Raw genomic sequence first — 21947 nt, 5'->3', positions numbered from 1 at the left:
TCTACACAGGAATCTATTAAGCAAATTGGATTTCCAGGCCCAGTTTTTGTTCCTCAGCTGGTAGGGCTGGGGATGTTGTGGGGTCAGTGAGCTCAGTTCCGAGTGAGGGAACTCTTTCCATTGGACAATGGCCCTTTGAGTAAACAGCAGCATTGCTTGGTTCTGAGTGGAGATGCATCAGCTGCTCCTCAGTGAGAAGGATGATGGCAACATAACAGGACCTCTCAATAGTAAAGGAGACCTAAGGCTCATCTACACAGGATTTCAAAATATAGCTGCTGAATTAGTTTAAAATATTATTTAAATAGTGTCTAAAAAGATGTTATTGATTAGAACCTTATCTAGCATTCAACAACTGTGGACAGGAATAGAAGACATGAATGGCCCTTCTGGCCCCATTCCTGACGCATTCTGCTCCCTTCTGCCTCCATGCTGCAACGTGGATGAGCAGTAGCCCCTCTTAAATACAGCACCCTGCTTCACAGAAAAATCACCTTGTTTCCAGTGTCAGAAGTCTTTGGTTCCAGAGATGGGAGCTAAATTTACTCCTAAATTGCTTCTATTCTAAACTTTGTTTTCCAGGGGGTTTCAGTTTGGTGTGGAAAAAATTGCACCAAGTTGAAACTTTGCTTAGTGAGTCTTAGCCCACAGATATTTTTAAAAAATAAATAAATGTGAGAAAAAAATATTTTCAAAGGAATACTGTCAAGATTGGAAGGCCTGGAATCCTTCAAGCCATCCAAACATATTTATTATTTTGAAGTTTCTTATATTTTTAAAAATATATATATAGAGAGAAAAAAAGCTTCTTATCTCTCCAAAACAAAGTCTGCAACTGTCTTAACATTGCATTTAGATGCTGAGCTTATTGAGGACTAGAATTACACCATTGAGCACAGTCCTGTGTAAAGGGTAGAGTGTAGCTGTTAAGCTGTCCACAGAGAGGGAGTGTAGAGAAAGAGCTGCAACTCCCAGTGACAATTCCTTGCTTGCTCCCAATAAGAAGTGATGTAGTGCTGCCCTCTAATGAGAGCACAGCAGTAGAGGGAATAGTTATATTCTAGGCTGAGGTATTCTCTCTGTGGTGATTTTGCTTTTGGTGGTGATTGTCCTGTCCTTTAGTAGTTTCTGAAAGTAAATAGGCATGGACAGGTATTTGTACAGAAGGAAGTGATCATTGTAATATATATATTCTGAGGAATATCCTATTTCAAAGAATATTTTTAACAAATGTTTGAAAATGTTTGACTGAAACCTCTAGAATTTAAGAAAGAGAAGAAAAAATACTAAAGATTTTGTGAAAGACAATATGCCTCCAGTTTTTTTTCTGATGCAAGGCTAAAGCTCTGTAAATGTTATAATACTAAACAATAAGCATGGAGTACTATATTTTTCTGTCTAAATAGCTTTCTATAGTAAATGTGTTTACATTTTTACATGATAGGTCAGAACCATTTAGCTGTTTTTTCAGCCCATGTATACTGTAAAAGCAGGACATTAATACTGCCACTATATAAAAGAGTAACAAAACCAAAGAGAACTCTCCCAGATGAGGTCAGACAGTCAATCCACACTAACCAAAAGGAAGGGGTTTATGATTAATGTGTCCACTTCATCCTTAACTTTGCATGTTCAACCATAATATTGAAGGACTCACCATGTGGTTGGTAATCATGCATATAACATACATTGCAATACCCAGGCATTTAAACTTGAGTGAAGGATGGTGTATGAAATGTATATTAATATTATTATTAATAATAATTATATATAATCAAAGTTTTACTTCTTTGAGTGCTGGACCCTTTGTGTATTCCACACGCACATGCATACCTCCGAGTGGAATACAGATAGGGACCACACATCTCGAAGAACCTCTAGTTGCAGTAACTGCCATTTCTTCTTTGAGTGCTGGTTTCCATGTGTATTCCTTTCGTAGGTACGCATGCCCATGTGGAATACAGATAGGGACCACCTATCTTGAAAGAAGGAAGTAACCTCCATTTTTAGACACACAAACAGTATCAGTATAGTAACTAGCTAATGTAATGTACAAGAAATTCTGCTATAGAACAACACCTCAGTTTCAAAGAAACTGCTAAAATAGGTTGGAAGAGTGGGCAGTTTGAAAGAGCACAGAACTGGAAATCAGGAGACTTGGGTTTAATTCAAAAACTTGGGTTCAACAGATTTCCTCTGTGACCTTTGACAGGTCATGCAGGGGCTTTTGAAAATTTTACCTTTAAACTATTCGAGGCCTAAATTTCCATTGTGTAACAATAGGGATACTGCTTCCTGCCATCTTGCAGGAGTGTTATGTAGACAAAATCCATTAATGATTGTGAGACACTCATACACGTTTGTGACAAGGGCCATATAAATATGCTGACAGTCAGAAACAGCGATGCTGGTAGATATTCTTAATGCTGCGTGCTTATGCTTAATCACATAATGCTGATTTAGCAGTCCTTTTTACTATTACTCCCCAATTTCTTTTGACCACCAGTCTATTTTAAGCATTCATAGTAGGTAAGCAGGCTTAGAGATAAGTTTCCTTAAATAAAATAGCCCCTCAAACTATATAGATTGAGACATGGATTATGGTCAGAGGATGTCAATTATGTTTGAGTGACAATAACTCAGTAAAAAAGCCAATGAGACTATTTCTGGAGCCACTACATGCTCCAACAATTTGAATGGAGTTCTAGACAAAAATGTATCAAAGAAGAAGAAAAAAGGAAAAATTGTTACGTTTTCTTGACAAACATAGTCCACTTTAAACTCATTATTTCTCTTGAGATTATTAGCAGTAGATACCTGTTTAAGAAAGCAACAGTCAGGGATTCTGAGGGTTTTGTTCAAATGAACCCTGAGAGTTACTTGGGAAAATGGTCTGCATCAGAAGATGGCAGACCAAAATCAGACCACCATCCTGGATTTGTACTCAATGACTATTGGAATCTAAAAGTTTCATAATTCTAACAGATCTTAGAAAGGAAACCAAATCATATATTTTTTGTTATAAAGAGTGGGTTATTTTGGGATGAAATAGAATTATTCTCATTTTTTTCATTTTGTTTCTTCTCTCTCACCAATTTTTTCTTTGAAGCTTTGAACTTGAAAAGCTATGTCGTTTTACTATGTCTGTAAAGAAGAACTATCGCCGTGTGCCCTATCACAACTGGAAGCATGCAATTACAGTTGCACATTGCATGTATGCCATACTTCAGAACAACCAAGGGCTTTTCACAGATCTGGAGGTAAGCACGGGGACTATAGTACTCTCATAAAATCTCATAACTCAGACAGCAATGTCATTCTGAGCTAGGAAGGAAGGTGTCAAATGTCCTGGAAATATGTACAGTATCTTTCGTCTGTTATTGTTTTGCTTTGAGTTTTTCTGTAAACTTATTCTCTGTGGGCTTTTCCATAAAATTTGGCCTTTATATACTCTCAGCGGTGTCCTCAAGATGGCACTCTCCCATACAGTGATTACCATTAAAAAGTCAGCATTTATCCATATTTACCACACAGTGTTATGAGCAACGCTGCAGCTGTTCTAAATACAGGAAATAATGTGATATCTGGTATCACTGTTTGGTAATTGTGTGTAAATGTTGACTTTCTAATGGCAAACTCTGTAAAAGAAAAAAGCCCCTATATATTCTTTTAAAGCAAAGGTGTTCTTTCTCTAAGTTAAAGCTTGCTTTCTGTATAATTCAGATGCAGATCAGGATGGATAAAATTACCATAATAATGCTTACAGTCATGAAGAATGATCTTTAAGCCAACTAAAATTAGAATTCTTACACAGCATGATGATGGTTGTTCAGAATTTTAATACTGTGCAAGAAATAATTTCTAGATCTGAAAGAACAAAATGTTTTTTACTTCAGCAGTTGATTTAGATGGAATCCATGCCATATAAAATTACAAAATGTAGTTCTTAGATTGGGAGTTCTTCCATCCTCAAGACAACAGTTCTAGGGTTCAGATTTACAAGTGTGTATTGGTTGATGTGGGGATTTCTTGGGGGAGGGGGACGGTTGGGTTTATTTATATATTTTCAACCTCTCAGAACTTTGACAAAAATAATTTGGTCTTACTCAGAGAGAGATTCTTTGCCCAAAATACAGCATTTCATTTGGGTGGTATTTCAGTTAACAACTTAAAAAAGAAAAACGACATCCAAATTATGGGCCTGTTGTTCTCTATGCATGCAAAATTCCCATTTGAAGTCAGTGCAAAGCATAATACTTTTGTTGCACAAATTTCACTATAAAATGCAGTGGTTTTTCACAGAGAATTGTGTCTTCCCCTGCTTCAGAGGATCATAAGCCTGGAAGGGACCCCCTGGGTAACTGGGTGCAGTCCCTTGCTATCGTAGGCAACTTGTTCCCACTTCTGCTCTTGGGAGGCTGTTCCAGAATCTCACTCCTCTGATGGTTAGACACAGTCTTCTAATTTCCAGCTTAAATTTATTCATGGCCAATGTATAACCATTTGTTCTTGGGCCAACATTGTCCTTTAGTTTAAATAGCTCTTCTCCTTCCCTAGTGCCTACCCCCAGATGTATTTACAGAGAGTAGTCATATCCACTCTCAGCCTTCATTTTGCTAAACTAAACAAGCCAAACTCTTTCAGTCTGCTCTCGTAAGATGGATCCACAGTTCCCCTAATCCTCCTATTGGTCCTTCTCTGCACCTGTTCCAGTTTAAGTTAATCTTTCTTCACCATGGGCAATCAGAATTGTACACAGTATTCCAGATGAGGTCTTACCAGTGTCTTGTAAAATGGCATTAATACTTCCCTATCTCTACTGGATACTTCTTGTGGGAGAAAGTACAGAGAGTGGATTCCAGTTTCCTTCCCTGCATGATTCAACTCTTCCACCTTTTTATTACATTTCTTTATTGGAGAGAAGCGGACACTGCTGTCAGATATCAGCAGGTACAAACCTATGTATTTTGATCACATCAGGCGTAGAGATGGAAATAAACTTGAGAACATTATTATGGAAGGAATGGTGGCAGGTCATTGCAGTAGGGGACAACCAGCAAGGAGGTGGGTAGATGGTGTGCAGCAGATCCCTGGGAGGTCAGTGGCTGAGTGCTTGAAGCTAGCAATGGATCAAGAAGGCTTCCAAAAATTCTGCTACAATGTCACTAATATTTAGACATGAAGAAACATATTTTAATTCTCTCTACTAGAAATACCTTGCCTCTTACATTCTAGGATTGCCTTTACCTTTTTCATTGCCTGATCACATTGATGGCTCATAGTCATCAAGGAGTTGACTAATCCACACAGGTCTTTCTCCTCATCTGTTGTTTTCAACTGATGATTCCCCAGTTTAGAACATAAATTCTTGCTGTTAGCTCCTAATTGCATGACTTTGAACTTTGTACTATTAATTTTTATCCGATTTCTGTTACTGCAGTCTTCAAAGTCATCCCAATTCTTCTGGTATCGCATTCTGATCCTCCTCTGGATTTACAATGCCTCCCAACTTTGTGTCATCAGCAAATTTTATTAGTACTTCCTCCTTTTTGTGCCAGGGTCATTAATGAAAATGTTAAATAAGTTTTGTCCCAACACCAATCCTTGAGAAACTCCACCAGTAACCTCTGTCCAGCTCATAGTTCCCCTTTAGGTGAATCTGTTATCTCCCCATTAGCCAGTTCCTTACCCACCTTACAGTTCTTGTAATAATCCCCATTTTCTTCAGTTTAACTAATAATTTCCCATGTGATACCATGTCAAATGCTTTATTGAATTGCAAGATATCAGTTAAAGAAAGATATCAGGTTAGTTTGGCACAACCTACCTTTGGTAAACCCACATTGCATTGTATCCCATTTTTCATTTACCTCCACATCTTTAATGATTTTTCCCCTCAAAATTTGTTCTCAAGGCTTGCATACTAGTGCTGTCAGACTAACATGTTTGCAGTTGTCCAGATCACCTTTTTCCCCTTTCTTAAATATAGGTACTACTTTCACTGTTCTCCAGTCATATGGTACCACCCCCAACTTGACAGATTTATTAAAAATCCTTGCTACCAGACTTAAAATGTTATGTGCCAATTCTTTCAGTATTCTGGGATGGAGTTTAGCCAGTCACCACAACATGAACATATGAAGTTGTTTGAGTTTAAATAAGACCATTTGCATTTCTGTTTACTCACACCCATTTGCCAACCGGCCTTTGCCCCCATATTCCACATTAGCATCCTTACTGAAAATGGAAGCAAAGTATTCCTCTAGCTTTTGGGTCATAACTAAATAATCCTTAGTCTCTACCCTTCCTCGCTGCAAAGTGGCTCCAGTTATTTTCTTGTTCTCTTTTTATTTATATAGCAAAAGCGTCTTTTAATATTTGTTTTAATTTCCTGGTAGCATAGGAAACAAAGGGTTCAGAATAGCCTCAGTAGTCAGAGTATATTCTATTCAGTGCACAGATTCTCTCATCCTCTGTGTTTGGAAAGAACCTAGCACATGTAATAATAAAAATTGTTATCCTTCAAGACCCTTCTCAACTCTGCCCCTCCCCGTCTACATCTGCCCTTGTCTCCTTTCATGTTGCAGTTTTTGATAGAAGGTAGTTACTCAGAAGACAAAGGTACCAGCCATTTGGCTTTGGGGGATAGGTCCTGACCTTGGGGTTTGGTCAGCCATCTTGATGGAAAGGTGTGGTGAGGATTTTACCTTGAACCAAGTCTAACTTGTTAAGTTTTAATTACTAAAAATCATTTTGATCTTTATTTCTCTTGTTACCATTTCTGGCTTTAATCCCTATACTTGTACACACTTAAAATCTATCTCTTTGGAATGAAGTAAGCTTGCTTTATTTTCCATGTGAACCAATCCAATGCTGTGTTTGAACTGAACTGTTTGGTAGCTCCAGTTAAAGTAACAGCTGTTGGATAGTGACCCTTTAAAGGAGCAATGAACCTTAACATTCCTCTGATTAAAGGAGTACTTGTGGCACCTTAGAGACACAAATTTATTTGAGCATAAGCTTTCGTGAGCTACAGCTCGCTTCATCGGCTGCATGCAGTGGAAAATACAGTGGGGAGATTTTATATACACAGAGAACATGAAACAATGGGTGTTACCATACACACTGTAACAAGAGTGATCAGGTAAGGTGAGCTATTATCAGCAGGAGAGCGGGGTCGGGCGCAGCGGAACCTTTTGTAGTGATAATCAAGGTGGGCCATTTCCAGCAGTTGACAAGAATGTGTGAGGAACAGTGGGGGTGGGGAGAGGAAATAAACATGGGGAAATAGTTTTACTTTGTGTAATGACACATCCACTCCCAGTCTTTACTCAAGCCTAAGTTAATTGTATCCTGTTTGCAAATTAATTCCAATCCAGCAGTCTCTCGTTGGAGTCTGTTTTTGAAGTTTTCTTTGTTGAAGAATTGCCACTTTTAGGTCTGTAATCGAGTGACCAAAGAGATTGAAGTGTTCTCCGACTGGTTTTTGAATGTTATAATTCTTGATGTCTGATTTGTGTCCATTTATTCTTTTACGTAGAGACTGTCCAGTTTGACCAATGTACATGGCAGAGGGGCATTGCTGGCACATGATGGCATATATCACATTGGTAGATGTGCAGGTGAATGAGCCTCTAATAGTGTGATTGATGTGATTAGGCCCTATGATGGTGTCTTCTGAATAGGTATGTGGACACAGTTGGCAACGAGCTTTGTTGCAAGGATAGGTTCCTGGGTTAATGTTTTTGTTGTGTGGTGTGTGGTTGCTGGTGAATATTTGCTTCAGGTTGGGGGGCTGTCTGTAAGCAAGGAGTGGCCTGTCTCCCAAGATCTGTGAGAGTGATGGGTCGTCCTTCAGGATAGGTTGTAGATCCTTGATGATGCGTTGGAGAAGTTTTAGTTGAGGGCTGAAGGTAATGGCTTGTGGTGTTCTGTTATTTTCTTTGTTGGGCCTGTCCTGTAGTAGGTAACTTCTGGGTACTCTTCTGGCTCTGTCAATCTGTTTCTTCACTTCAGCAGGTGGGTATTGTAGTTGTAAGAACACTTGATACAGATCTTGTAGGTGTTTGTCTGAGGGGTTGGAGCAAATTCGGTTGTATCGTAGAGCTTGGCTGTAGACAATGGATCATGTGATGTGGTCTGGATGAAAGCTGGAGGCATGTAGGTAAGCATAGCAGTCAGTAGGTTTCCGGTATAGGATAGTGTTTATTTGACCAACGGTTATTAGCACCATAGTGTCCAGGAAGTGGATCTCTTGTGTGGATTGGTCCAGGCTGAGGTTGATGGTGGGATGGAAATTGTTGAAATCATGGTGGAATTCCTCAAGGGCTTCTTTTCCATAGGTCCAGATGATGAAGATTTCATCAATGTAGCACAAGTAGAGTAGTATGTATGGCAACACCCATGGTTTCATGTTCTCTGTGTATATAAAATCTCCCCACTGTATTTTCCACTGCATGCATCCGATGAAGTGAGCTGTAGCTCACGAAAGCTTATGCTCAGATAAATTTGTTGGTCTCTAAGGTGCCACAAGTACTCCTTTTCTTTTTGCGGATACAGATTAACACGGCTGCTACTCTGATTCCTCTGATTGTTCCAGGACAGTTCAGATCACATGTTTTGGGAAAATTTAGGGCTGGGGTTGGAGCATGGCATCACCTTACCAGTTGTTAACCAAGGCTGGTGGAGAGCCGTGGAAGTCTGTAGTATTGCAGGCAAGCTCCAGGATCCAAATCTTTGGATCAGGGCTGCCCAATGCATAGACATAGCGCTCATGGTTGTTGCTAATTGTGGGTGTCCTAGGCAGAGAGCTACAGCAGCAAGGCATTCTGAGGTACTCAGGGTCACAAGGTAGAAGGTGACACAACTCTTCACCAGTCTGGATTGCACCTCAGAAGGTGACACTAGTATTCTAGTTCAAATAAGAATTTTTAAATAAAACCTATCAAATGCAATTTGTCTATATGGTAGAGAGAGAGCCTGCAATATAAAAATGTAATTCTATGTACTATCATTGCCCAACTTGTATGAGAAAAATAATCTGAAACTAATTAGCTTCCTTGTTTTGCCTTCCTGTAATATAAGAACAGACAGACCATTTTTTTTTAAATGTGATGATAAAAAAACAAAACAAGGTTAGCTTGTTATTAAATTGTTAGTTTGCTGTTAAATCCCGTTAAATAAACAATGATCCCTTCCAAGCCATAGAATCTTTGGGCTGGATTCTCTCTGGTCTGCTAAATCCACTTTGCTCCTCTCTACTCCCAGTTCTCTACTGGAATAAGGTGGACCTTACACTACTGGTGTAAATTAGAGCCGCTCCTAGAAATAACCAGCTCCTCATGCCTCCCCCTTTTCTGTGTCTGAGCAGAGCTCAGGCTGGGTGTAGAATGTAGCACTTTGTCTTCAGATGAAGTATAAATGTGTTGCTTTTCTCCACCCTCTCTTTGGACCATCACACACAGACATACATACATATACATACACACACATAAACACCTAACAAAAATGGGCCCAGTTGCCCCTCCTCTGGAGTATGTATGTGTATTCTGTAATTCTGCAAAGTCCCCCTCCTGGAGTTTCTTCCATATTTTTCCATTTGGAACAGGGTTTGCCTACTACTGAAGAAACAGTAGGTTGACTCTCAGTAACTATCTGCACTGGCTTTTGGGCCTCTTGCTTCTCTCCTGAACTTCCCCAGCTTGTGGGAACTTTTCCCACATAGTTCTTCTCCAGCACAGAAGGATTTCCACTATCCGATTAATACAGCCACAGCCAGTATTTAATTGTTTAGTAAATTGATAGATGGGTACTGGGTGGAATGATGTATGTTCCCTGACTCCTTCATCCTCCTCCCACACAGACTCCTGGACCCCTGGAAACTCCTCAGTGGATCTGGGGGCAGGTAGTTGATATACACACACAAGTGAGAAGGTCAAGCTCAGTTCATGGATCTAATGAGAACAATTTGGCCAAATATGTTTACACCCTGTGTAACTTCTGTGATAAAACAGATCTTCTCAGAAACATGCTATAGTCTGTGCATCTGGTGGACAACTACAAAGAGTTTAGAATACCAAGAAAACATACTTTAAACAGGAAACCTGAAACAGTCGTACTAATAAAATGGAAAATTGAGAGCATCAAAAATTCATTGCATAGAGTGAAAAACTGCCATTTGGTTTCTTTTTAATTTATATATTGTAGTGTGACTGTACAATATTTAAAGAGATTGAAGTGAAACCTAGAGACAGGGAAATGCATCTCTTCACTTCTTATATTTTCCTTTTGTTTGCCTCACACATTTCTTTAGCGAAAAGGTCTCCTAGTTGCATGCTTGTGTCATGACCTGGATCACAGGGGTTACAGCAACAGCTACCTTCAGAAATTTGATCACCCTCTGGCAGCTCTTTATTCCACCTCGACTATGGAGCAACACCACTTCTCCCAGACAGTGGCCATTCTGCAGGTAGGATTACTGAATGCTCATCTTAGAATCATAGTAGTGAATGTAGTAGACTCAGCATTTCTTAATAGCTATTTTTAAGCATGTTTAATTTTATTACTAGATTTGTAGTGCTAGTCTAGAAAATAAAAATATTTGCAAGGGATGTTGCCACGGTTTATTACAGCAAGCCTGTATTGCACTATTACCAAACCCTAAGCGTTAAAAATCAGGAGTCAACCCCTCCATCCCCCAAAATCTTGAGATTTCCATAAAACCCCATAGATTTTAAAAAATATAAAGAATTGAGTTCTTTTTATTTGCTGTCTGGTTTCTGAGGCTTTAGAACGCACCTGGGTCATGTTTTGATGCTTTTTTCTCTAGCAGTGAAGACCTAGAAACGTACTTGTTTTTTAAATGAAAAATTCCCTGAGATTCCCATATTGTTAGATGATTCTAGCAGCTGATGCTTCAAGAAAGAGTAGGTCTACACTGCAGCCTGAGATGTGGTTGCAACTCAGGTAGACTTACGCTGACTTTACCCACACTAGCATGGCTAAAATGGCAGGTGGATGCCACAGCACGGGCTTCAGCATGGGCTAGCAATGCAAGTAGGTACCCAGGGTCCATGGGGTGCTTGTCCAGCCTGCACTAAAGTCTGCATCACTGCACCTGCACTGCTGTTTTCAGCCATTCTGGCATAGGTAAACACATGTTGGATTACAGTGTAGACATACCTAAAATGACCAAATTTGAGACTTACAATAAAGCCACAAGAATTGGCAACAGTGCTTATTAGTCTTTTATTTCAGTCTATTGCAGAGTTATAGCAATCTGCTGTGATAAATTCCTGAGAGAATTAAATGCATGGCTTTAAATGCGTATGCATCTTTTACCTAGGAGCAAACATAATATTTGGCATGCATGGAAAAATGTACATAATAGTTTGATTGTTTTCATATGCTTTCTTGTTCTTCTTGATTTAAAAATAACTGTTTTAAATATTAAATTTTGCATGCCGGTGGGTACATAATATGAAGTAGTGCCTTTGTCTGTTGAGTTAATACAAAGTTACCACAGAGCGTGCTAACCAATTTCATGAAAGTTAAACTTAGTGATAACACACAGATATTTTGTTATTCATTAAAAATAAACTGATGTTGAATTGGAAAGAGAGAGAGACCTCATAGCTACAAAAATAGCTCCTAGTCCATTATGATTTCTGTGCTCACTGTTTTTCGTTTTGGTGTACACATTCCCTATACACACCCTTTACATGGTACTGTGTCTTTCATCCCTTGCTAACTTTTTTCTCTTCCTGGTCTTTCAAGGGGGACTTATTTATTTTCTTAAATATCTTATCAGCTATTCATAAAAACACATGTTCTGTATCACATTCATAAGCACATCATGTGATTCATATTTTTAGGACTCATATACATGGAGGCCTTCACAGAATGTAAGCCTTAACTCTTAATGTTCCTTCATTTAGGAGGGTGTAAATGAGTCCATCAGTGTTAGTATGGCATTAGATTTTTAGTATTTGTTTTTCAAATGAGTTTATATACAGTGAGCAAGAAACTCAGGCCTATTAAGACTTCTTTGTACCACTCTGGAAGTGCAAAGCAAACTTAAATCAGTACTTTAATGGCCTATTTGGGGTTTCCCTGTGTTGTGGAATCCCTGAGTTGCATAAATCCACCATAGCTGCTCCTATGCCACATCCTAGCCCTGGCAGTTAGGCATGGGGTGGTGTTTTGGGAAATGGGACATGGCAGGGATGCTACTGTGTAGGTTAAAATACTGGCAGCCAGAATGGTCACTTGGGGTCACTGGTGGCGAGTGTCATATAAAGCAGCCTTTAGGTTGCTCCGTTTTGCACTAGGGACTGGATGGCCCAGGATCAGGGAACCTTCTTAGACTAGCACCAACCAGAGCTAGGGGATCTGGCCTTGTGTGTCAGCAGAATAAATAGTAAAAACATTACATTAATTAGAACTTTATAGTTATTTGTTTCAACCATCATAAACATAGGTTTATGCCATACTTATTTTTAGGGCTGTCAAATGATTAAAAAAATAATCACAGTCATGCGATTTTAAAAAAGTTGTGATTAATCACAGTTTTAATTGCACTGTTAAACAATAATAGAATACCAATTTAAATTTATTATAAATATTTTTAGATGTTTTTCTACATTTTCAGATATATTGATTTCAATTACAACACAGAATACCAAGTGTAGAGTGCTCACATATATTATTATTTATTAAAAATTAGAAACGGGCAGCATTGTCTTCCATAAATGTAAACAAACTTGTTTGTCTCAGCAATTGGCTGAACAAGAAGTAGGACTGAGTGGACTTGAAGGCTCTAACGTTTTACATTGTTTTATTTTTGAGTGCAGTTATGTAAAAAAAGAATTCTACATTTGTAAGTTGCACTTTCCCGATAAAGGGATTACACTACAGTTCTTGTATGAGATGAATTGAAAAATATTATATCTTTTGTTTATCTTTTAACAGTGCAAATATTTGTAATAAAATAATATAAGTGAGTACTGTACACTTGGTATCCTGTATTGTAATTGAAATCAATATATTTGAAATTACAGAAAAGCATCCAAAATATTTATAATAAATTTAAATTGGTATTCTATTATTGTTTAACAGTGTGATTAAAAATACAGTTAATTGTGACTTTTTTTAAATCTAGGTAATTTGTTTTGCATTAATTGCTTGAGTTAACTATGATTAATTGACAGCCCTACTTATTTTGTATAAATATAGAGTATTCCAGTTACCAGTTTTAGCTGATCCTGGAAAGAAACAAACCTTATCAGCAGGCATGCATTCACATAGTGTTCAGAAACATAAATGGCATATCCAAAATGGCAACTTCCATTAGTAGATAAGAAACCAACCAGTTTTTGTAGGTAAATACTCTGTGTAGAAACAGTCATAACCATCTGGTCATGTTAATGTTCCTGATACTGTAACTTCTGAGGTCCTAAGAGGTGTCTACTGTATACCCTGTGGTGTTGTGCCACGGTATAACCTTAGTAATAGAACTTGGAGTATATTAATAGTAATCATGCAGCAAGAGTAGGAAAAAAATCAATGCCAAAAATCCAGACTAGGAGAACTACTGCTAAACATTGTCTGGCACCAGAGTGCTGACGATGGATTAAAATAAGTTTTTTGAAACATCCTGTACCATGACTTGGAACATTGAGACACAAATGGATTGTATTTTCTCTTCATTATTCACAATAAATCTATTTGTCCAAGCAAAATGTTAGAAAATAAAGCTCACATTCCCGGTGATGGCAAAAACAAGCCTATTTTATTTGCACCAATAAGAAATTGTTTTTGAACAACTTATCCTTATAGAAAATCTTGACAAAAGGCAGGGAGGCTTTTGGTTATGTTCTGTACAAGTGGCAGTGAAATGTTGAAGCACATCCAAGTTTAATATATTTTTTATGTTTTCTGTTTGTGAATGTGTGCACCTTGATTTAGCTGGTTCATCCTTTTTTCTTCTTGCCCCCTCTGGGCTTTAGCAAGACCTTTAATTAATTGTTTCCAAAAGGAGAAAAACATTGGATAGTGCAGAGTTTTCTAACTATATGGTGTAGCTTTCACCAGCGATTACCATATATGGATATTGTTCATTACATATGGTTTAATAATAGCAAAAATGGAAAGGGCATGAAGCATGGCATGTTTCCACAGTCTCCCTGGTGTAAGACATTATTCTCTCTTCTAAGTTCATAAGTCAGCTCATTCTTAAACAAAGCTGCTTTTTCCTAAATATACACACATGAAAATACTGTACCTAACTTGGTTTTGAAAGAGGAAATTGCATCTGCTAATGAATATTAATTACATTTCATTTAGGGCACTTTAATCAAATTGCAATAACCTTATTACAGTAACTAGATATTTCTTTATCCATATTAAATATTGTGCATACACTGAGCACTATTAAAACACTCCTGTTATCTTCAGGAAGAAATCCCAAGCCAGTTTGCCAGGCTAGTGGCAGCTCAGCACTCTGGATCAGGTTGGGAATCCCAGGCTCCCAAGCCAGCTGTAAGTGGGAGTGCTTTGTAGAACTTCTGGGAAATGTTTTGTTAAAATGTATTTCTGCCTAGTAATTTCTTCTACTTTTAGAGAGCTTTCTCCATTTAGAAGGAGAGAGGAGTGTTTAAAAAAAAAAAAACAAGCAAACATTGGGCTTGAGAAGTGCTGAGAACCATCAGCTCCTGGGCTGGTGGGGCACTCAGTACTTTGCAGTAGGTACCCAGCACCTTCCAGCATCAGGACATATCTTTAGGGAAGGTCACAGGGCTAGATCTTCAAAGTTAGATGCATGTAAATATTTCAAGTGCCTAATTTGTGTGCAATTCAGGTACTAAAGTGGGCAAATGCCCAGTTATTCACACATCTGACAATGTAAGAGACCAAACCTCTGGTTTGAACTTGCACATTTGTTATTTGTGTACATGTTAGACACATGCAGATATTTTTTCCTAATTTTTAAATTTTGGCCCACAATGTAAATTCATTTGCAAACTTAGGGGAAATGAAGAGTTCAGAAATAAATGGAGTGCAAATTTAAGATTCATAATAGAGATAATATGTTTGTTTATGACAATGGATTGGGCTAATCACGGTAGGCTGTACTATGGCAAAAAATAGGGATCTATGATCTGAGTATTGTGAGAGACGGCATGTCTTTGAGTCCTAAACACAGAGCAGCATTTCAATCATAGCAACAGCTCCATGTTAACCTTTTAAAAAGAAAATATCAAAGCATGTTTCATGCTGTTCATGGTTTCATTTACAAAATACAAAAATCCTTAGTGGGCTGTAAAACTGTTATAAACTGATAAATATAGGAATAAGAAGAACATAAGAATGGCCCTACTGGGTCAGACCAAGGGTCCATCTAGCCCAGTATCCTGTCATCCAACAGAGGCCAGTGACAGGTGCCCCAGAGGGAATGAACAGAACAGGTAATCATCAAGTGATCCATCCTCTGTCGTTCATTCCCAGCTTCTGGCAAACAGAGGTTGGGACACCATTCCTGCCCATCCTGGCTAATAGCCTTGATGGACCTGTCCTCCATGAATCATCTCAAAATTAGAGCTTGTGCTTTTTATTGGTTTTATTTTTTTGTAGCTGGAAGGTCACAATATCTTCTCCAAACTGAGCTCCAGCGAGTACGAGCAGGTCCTGGAGATCATCCGCAAAGCCATCATTGCCACAGATCTTGCCCTGTACTTTGGAAACAGAAAACAGCTGGAAGAACTGCATCAGACAGGAGCCTTAAACCTTAAAAACCAAGCACATAGGTAAAGCAAACAAGCAAACATTCATAACTTGAAGAAAGAACCTTGTTTCTGCAAATGACAACAAAGAAGAATTAAGATGAGAACTTTTACCATGCACACAATATCTTGTTCTTTACACAGAGTAAGCTCTACGAGCAAATATGGATGCACAAATATAGTATTCCAGCTATAAAAGGACAATTTACAGTGTTCAGATATTGTATGTTTAAATCTATCACACTGACATTTCATTGCTTTCAAACTGTTCCTATTGAGGAGTTCATTAGTAACTCAGGCCCCAGTTCTGCAAATTCTTACACACATGCTTAACTTTACACCTGTCTCATTGACTTCAAGGGGATTATGCATATTTGTGAAATTATGCACATACATAAGTGTTTGCAGGATCAGGGCCTAAGTGCCTGAGCCGACTCTAGTTAAAATCAATTAATCCTTTTAACGGGGATTACCTATTCACACAGTTAATATAAAAATACTTTTAGCCCTAAGGCCTGATTCTCCTCCCATGCCAGTGTAAATAATGAATAGCTGCACTGACATCAGTAGAGTTTTACTGGTTGGAAACCCGGGGTTAGTGAGAGGAGAATCAGCCCCCTTATCCTTGAGATTTAGACCACAGAAACACCTGGTTTTAGAATATACATTCACACTTGCATGCCTAAACAAAAGCTAAGTTGCACCAGGATTCACCGCACCTACCTAAATCCTTGAAAGCATGAAAATAAGAATTAAGGGAAAAGTCTCCAATGTCTTTTGCCACTTTCACATAATCTGCATCACATTTTATAAGGCATTTATTCTACCTCCAGCACATACTGAAAAGCAGTACATATCCCAGCTTCACCCAGCTTGGTCTGTCATGCCAAATCTTGATAGTGATCTCATACTCTCTTGAATCAACAGATAGACACATCTGACTGCCACACAGTCCATTTACTCTGCTTTAAGATTGCTGAGGTCACTATTAAGGTTTTGCTTGACAGAGTGAGTTGGATTAAATCTATGTATGTATTACTTTTGGGCATGCAAAACACAGAGATTGTATGGGATGTTTTTTCATCCCTGCCAAAATAAAAATCGGAGCACTACCGCTACACCATATTAAAATATTTGGTATAGGGGAGAATGGACTCTTGAGCCAAGTACTTCAGAATTTGGTCAGCTGAAAGCACAAAAGATCACAAGTACCTTTCAACATAACTAAACTCAGAAATGTATACTCAAAGCATTTTTGCATTAACATTTGAAATTTAAAATTTATGGATAAAACAAAATAGGATAGATGCAGTTTTTTAATTAAGTATTTTTAATCATGTATGAGAGGATACAACAGAATGAACATTACTTATCACAATATGAGTGTGCAGCATTTTTGTGACATGTAAAAAGGTATTTAAATATTTTAGCCCCTACTTTCTCCTAGTATCTCAGATTCTAATCAGTTAACTCTCTGAATTGGTTTCGGGTAATACAGGGTGTTTCAAATTATTCATGTTTTTGTGCTTTATAACTTTTTAATTGTCATTAGCAATAATTACATTAAACATTTATGATATATATTTGCCATAAATTCTCAATTCAGATGTGCAATTCCAACATACGTCCTTAATTACAAATACCTGTAAATTACAAAGGCCCAAATACCTATTAAAAACAAACAAACCCAAAGCACCACACAGACACATTCCACCCCTCCAAACCAAAGTAGCACAGTATGACAAAACTTTTCAAAATGATTGAGCGAGAGAGCGAGTTTCCTGTGGAAAATCCCAGTTTGACCAGTTTTCAGTCCCTCTGTATGTCTTACATTGGGGCAAAACTGGTACTTGAATGGAAAACACTCTGGAACAAGCGTCCTGACCATGTAAAGAATAAAAATATTTCCACCTTGGCTGTTTCTTATAGCACCCATCATTGTAGTATCTTGAAACTCAAGGAAAGCAACAAGTTCCTCTATCCCCATTGCTTCCCAAGCCCACTTTGAAAGCAACAAAAGTGGATTTACCCTCCTGATGGCAACCCTGAGAATGTCCCAAGAACTGAAAAGTCCTTCTTAGGGCTTGGAAATTTACCAAAATAGCAATTCTGAAATAATTATTACAAAACAGATATTTTGATAAATTTCCAAGAGTAGACATGCCATTATGTAAATTAACAATAGAAAATGAGCTCTGGGCTAAACTTACTCATACGAGAGTGGGCACATATATTACTGTTTAAAAATGAAAATATCTGACCACTGATATCCTTGGACTACTTAATTTTTATATCTCTGCATAATTATGAAAGATCTTCATTTTGCTCATATTTCCTACACGTTATATGTATGGCCCTAAATTAATCTACCTTATAATAAAAAGACAGGCTATTAACACAAACAAAATTCTAATTTACAACTAACACATGTTCAAAACAGACTAGGATCATATAATAGTTAAAATACAAAGGGACGTTTTAGTATAGTACCAAGTCAGATATAATAATTGCTTAAAAACTTCACAAATACAACAGGTATAAATCACGGGACATAATTTTTCTCAAAAGTGGATAATGTATGCTATAAATCAATTATAGCATGATCTTCCTTGAAACACTACATTTATTTACACTTGCTTGGGTCAGCCATCAAAGTTTTCACTTGGCTGCTCTTGAATTGAGCCATTTTTCAATAGTATAAGCTACTGAACTGAATAAGAGTGATATGTTACTAATATGATTCATTTGATGAAATATCAATGAGCTAATATCAAAGGGGGATGGTGGAGTTATGTGGGAGGTATTTTGTAGAATCTGTACTTTTTGTTTGTTGTTGGACATATATATGACAGGACACACAAAAAGCTTCAAAACACAATAACATAAAGCTTTATCTAAATAACAAATTTCATATTCTTGTATTCTAGGGATCGTATGATTGGTCTGATGATGACAGCTTGTGATCTATGTTCTGTAACAAAGTTGTGGCCAGTTACCAGATTGACAGCTAATGATATATATGCAGAGTTCTGGGCTGAGGTATGTATATGTCTCTTACATTTGTTCTACATATGGAAAATATTCAGATAAATGAGAGAAAGGAACACAACAGTAGGTTGATCTAGAACAGTTTTCAATAGATTACTTACCACATATGTCTTGAAATATATTCATGTATGCATGCAGAGGTATTGTAAGCTCCCTGGAAAGCATTTGAGCATCTAAATTAGTATGGGGATTTGTCATCAACTTGCAAGCAAGAAGTATATTGTTTTCCCAAAATAAAAGATTTATATTTAGAAGGCATCTATCTCATCAAAATAGAAAGTGATTTAATGGATAACAAGACGAAAGAGAAGAAAATCTGTATGATTTTCAGGTCACTAGTGGGAATTCTCTAAAGTAGACCTAGATGTTTGTGATGGTAGCCTTGTAATAAGCCACAAAGCTCCCTTTACAAAGACGATGTAATGAGAATCTATACATGGAACATAGTTGTACTTGTACAATTATGTCCTGTGCTTAGATAAATGAGAACCCAAATACTGTTACAATAGTTCAAAAAAACAAGAGGGGGGAGGATGACTGATAAAGTGAATGTAAGGTATTATTCAAAGAATGTTGCACTGGATTTAGCTTCCCTTTGAAGAAAGAAAAGGAGTACTAGTGGCACCTTAGAGACTAACCAATTTATTTGAGCATAAGCTTTCGTGAGCTACAGCTCACTTCATCGGATCCGATGAAGTGAGCTGTAGCTCACGAAAGCTTATGCTCAAATAAATTGGTTAGTCTCTAAGGTGCCACTAGTACTCCTTTTCTTTTTGCGAATACAGACTAACATGGCTGTTACTCTGAAACCTTTTGAAGAAAATATTTTTAGAGCCTAAACAGATTGATAATTTCCCATTTAATGGACAATGGTTTAGATGAACAAAGATGAGAATATGGGCTAAAAAACTAAAACAAGAACTATCCTACAATTCTCCAGTTTCAGTTTCAGAAGATCTGTTGTATATTTTGAACTGATGTTGCATGTGTAAGTTGTAGGGCCTGATTCCTTTCTCTTATATACTAGGTGTGTGTCTGTTAACTTCAGTGGAGTTACTCGTGATCTACAATGGTGTGAGGCGAGAATCAGGCTCACAGAGTTGATGTTGCATGGGTTTTTCATGGATTTTGTTTGTTTCTTGTCTACTGCATGTTTCTTCTGGAATTCAAAATGTGAATGATTTATTTGGTTATTGTTTTATTGTATCTCAGTGATTCTGTAGCAAATTTGCTTTGCTTACAAGTATAAAGACCTCAATTGTAACTGCCAGAGCTGTAAACCCAACGTGGAAGGGGAGAGTCAAGTTGGGGGTTTTTTTTCTAATCAGTAATAAAGGTGAGATTAAGGACAAAATTTGCCCTGCAGAGTGTTTGACTGGTGAGGATGTGCCAGAAGGAAAAACTTTAACTCGACTCCCTAATACCAGGATGTGTCTAAGAGAAACATCTCTTTACTTGTAAATGAAGGAAATTTTCTTTGGAAACTATTGACAATAAACACAGAGCCCTGCAATAATATTTTACTGGATCACTTTTCAGAAAAGGATCATCTGAGGGGGTGGCAGGTGGTAGGAGATGCATTTATTCTGGTGCCTCACCCTGTCCTAGCAGGCAGTACAGGCAAGTGCTACCTCAGGAACATAAAAGGATCTGAAGGTTCCTCTGAAGCAGAGGAAACTAGGGGCAGGTACAGATGTATCCTGCAGGGGAAACCATAAGAACAGCCAAACTCAGTAGAAAATGTAGACTGCATTCCACCATATGTTTTGTTGTTACTTAAGTTAGCAATAATGCTAAACTGGGGTAATAGGGTAAGTTTGGACAAGATCTAGCTGTTGTCTGTACAGTTCTCAGAGATGAGTGGAAAAGCCATTTGCTTACAAACTGCATATGAGATTAATAGCTACTTTCAATATATTGAATACAAGTATTAATAATACTAGTATGTTTAAAATGTTATTCACTTTGTGTAAGTGTTAAATAGGAACATACATCTATATATAGGTATCAGTTGAACATAATGTTTTATTGATATATTTACAATTTTTAAGCAAGTTCAAAGCCTACCAGTGCCATCAATCATTATAATATAAAAATAATAGAATTGCAATTTGTATTTCTTACATATACCAAATACTTCTATGTCTGTATTCTATATTTTCAGATTTTTTTTTGAAAAGCACAAAAAATAAAATAAAAATTGCTTTTATATTAACATTACTCACTTTCTGAATTAGTCCTGGAGACTAAAGTGAAATTTGAGATGCATTAAAACATGAATCCTGGTATGCCGTTGAGTAGCCTCTATACTCCAGAAGCAGTTTATTGGAGTATGTTTAGCAATGTACAATAGAACCCTGTTTATCCAAGCCTCCATTATCTGGCTTTCTGTATTAATCAAACCACCAGCTGCCCAGGGCTGATAGCGGCTGGGGTGGTCAGCAAATTAAAAAATCAGCCACAAGAGCGGGAGGTTGTACTCGTTGAATAAGTGACACTGATACTTTCAGTAAAATTTAGTTATTTGTTTTTTGTTTTTTTCCCCACAAAATGTAAAAACTAAAGATTCAATGTAAAAACACAAATTCTGCATTTTTCCATGGCAAACAGATTTCTAGGAACCCTGCAGATCAATAATTCTCTCCACCTCCTTCATACCTGCATATATTATCTAAGTTATTTGGACTCTGCTGGTTCAACTTGTTCATCTCACCTCATGCTAATTTCAATTACTGTTCTGGTTTGTAGAAATGGCTAGGAAGACTGGACTGGACTGCCCGAACAAGATATACAAACAGACAAAAACGTGTAAACAAAGATCCATATATATGTATATCTGAGTTAAACACTGACCATATTTGCCAGAAGTGTGCATATGGAAACCTCACTCGTAACCAGATTTGCGCTTACATCTGCCATTAGAGAGCAGTATGTACTGTAAGGTGTGTTTCTCTTACAGTGTGCAGAACAGTACCTGCTTTTCAAATTATTTGCCTTTTATTAATACAGTAGAGGTCTGAAACAAGCACAGATTATATCAGCAACTTAATGAGGTAGTTTCTAGAACATTTATTACTCAGTTTTTCAGTATGAAGGTCACATTAGGTTCTCTACTATTCC

General features: G+C 37.5%; 1 protein-coding gene across 2 annotated transcripts in view; it reads left to right on the top strand.

Annotated features, from left to right (window-relative positions):
* The window catches only part of PDE10A (phosphodiesterase 10A), a 337153-nt gene that overhangs the window by 245489 nt on the left and 69717 nt on the right, over window positions 1-21947 (top strand). For both annotated transcript variants that reach the window (XM_084623497.1, XM_084623496.1), the window contains exons 16-19: window positions 3110-3260; window positions 10313-10468; window positions 15631-15803; window positions 18707-18818. In XM_084623497.1, coding sequence (XP_084479623.1) covers window positions 3110-3260; window positions 10313-10468; window positions 15631-15803; window positions 18707-18818 — 592 coding nt within the window. The remainder of the gene's footprint in view (window positions 1-3109; window positions 3261-10312; window positions 10469-15630; window positions 15804-18706; window positions 18819-21947) is intronic.

The sequence above is a fragment of the Lepidochelys olivacea genome (assembly GCF_965140295.1).
Source record: "Lepidochelys olivacea isolate rLepOli2 genome assembly, chromosome: 3".
NCBI classification, from domain to species: domain Eukaryota; kingdom Metazoa; phylum Chordata; order Testudines; family Cheloniidae; genus Lepidochelys; species Lepidochelys olivacea.
The sequence above is the reverse complement of the archived record's forward strand: the minus strand, read 5'-3'. Positions and strand labels throughout refer to the sequence as shown.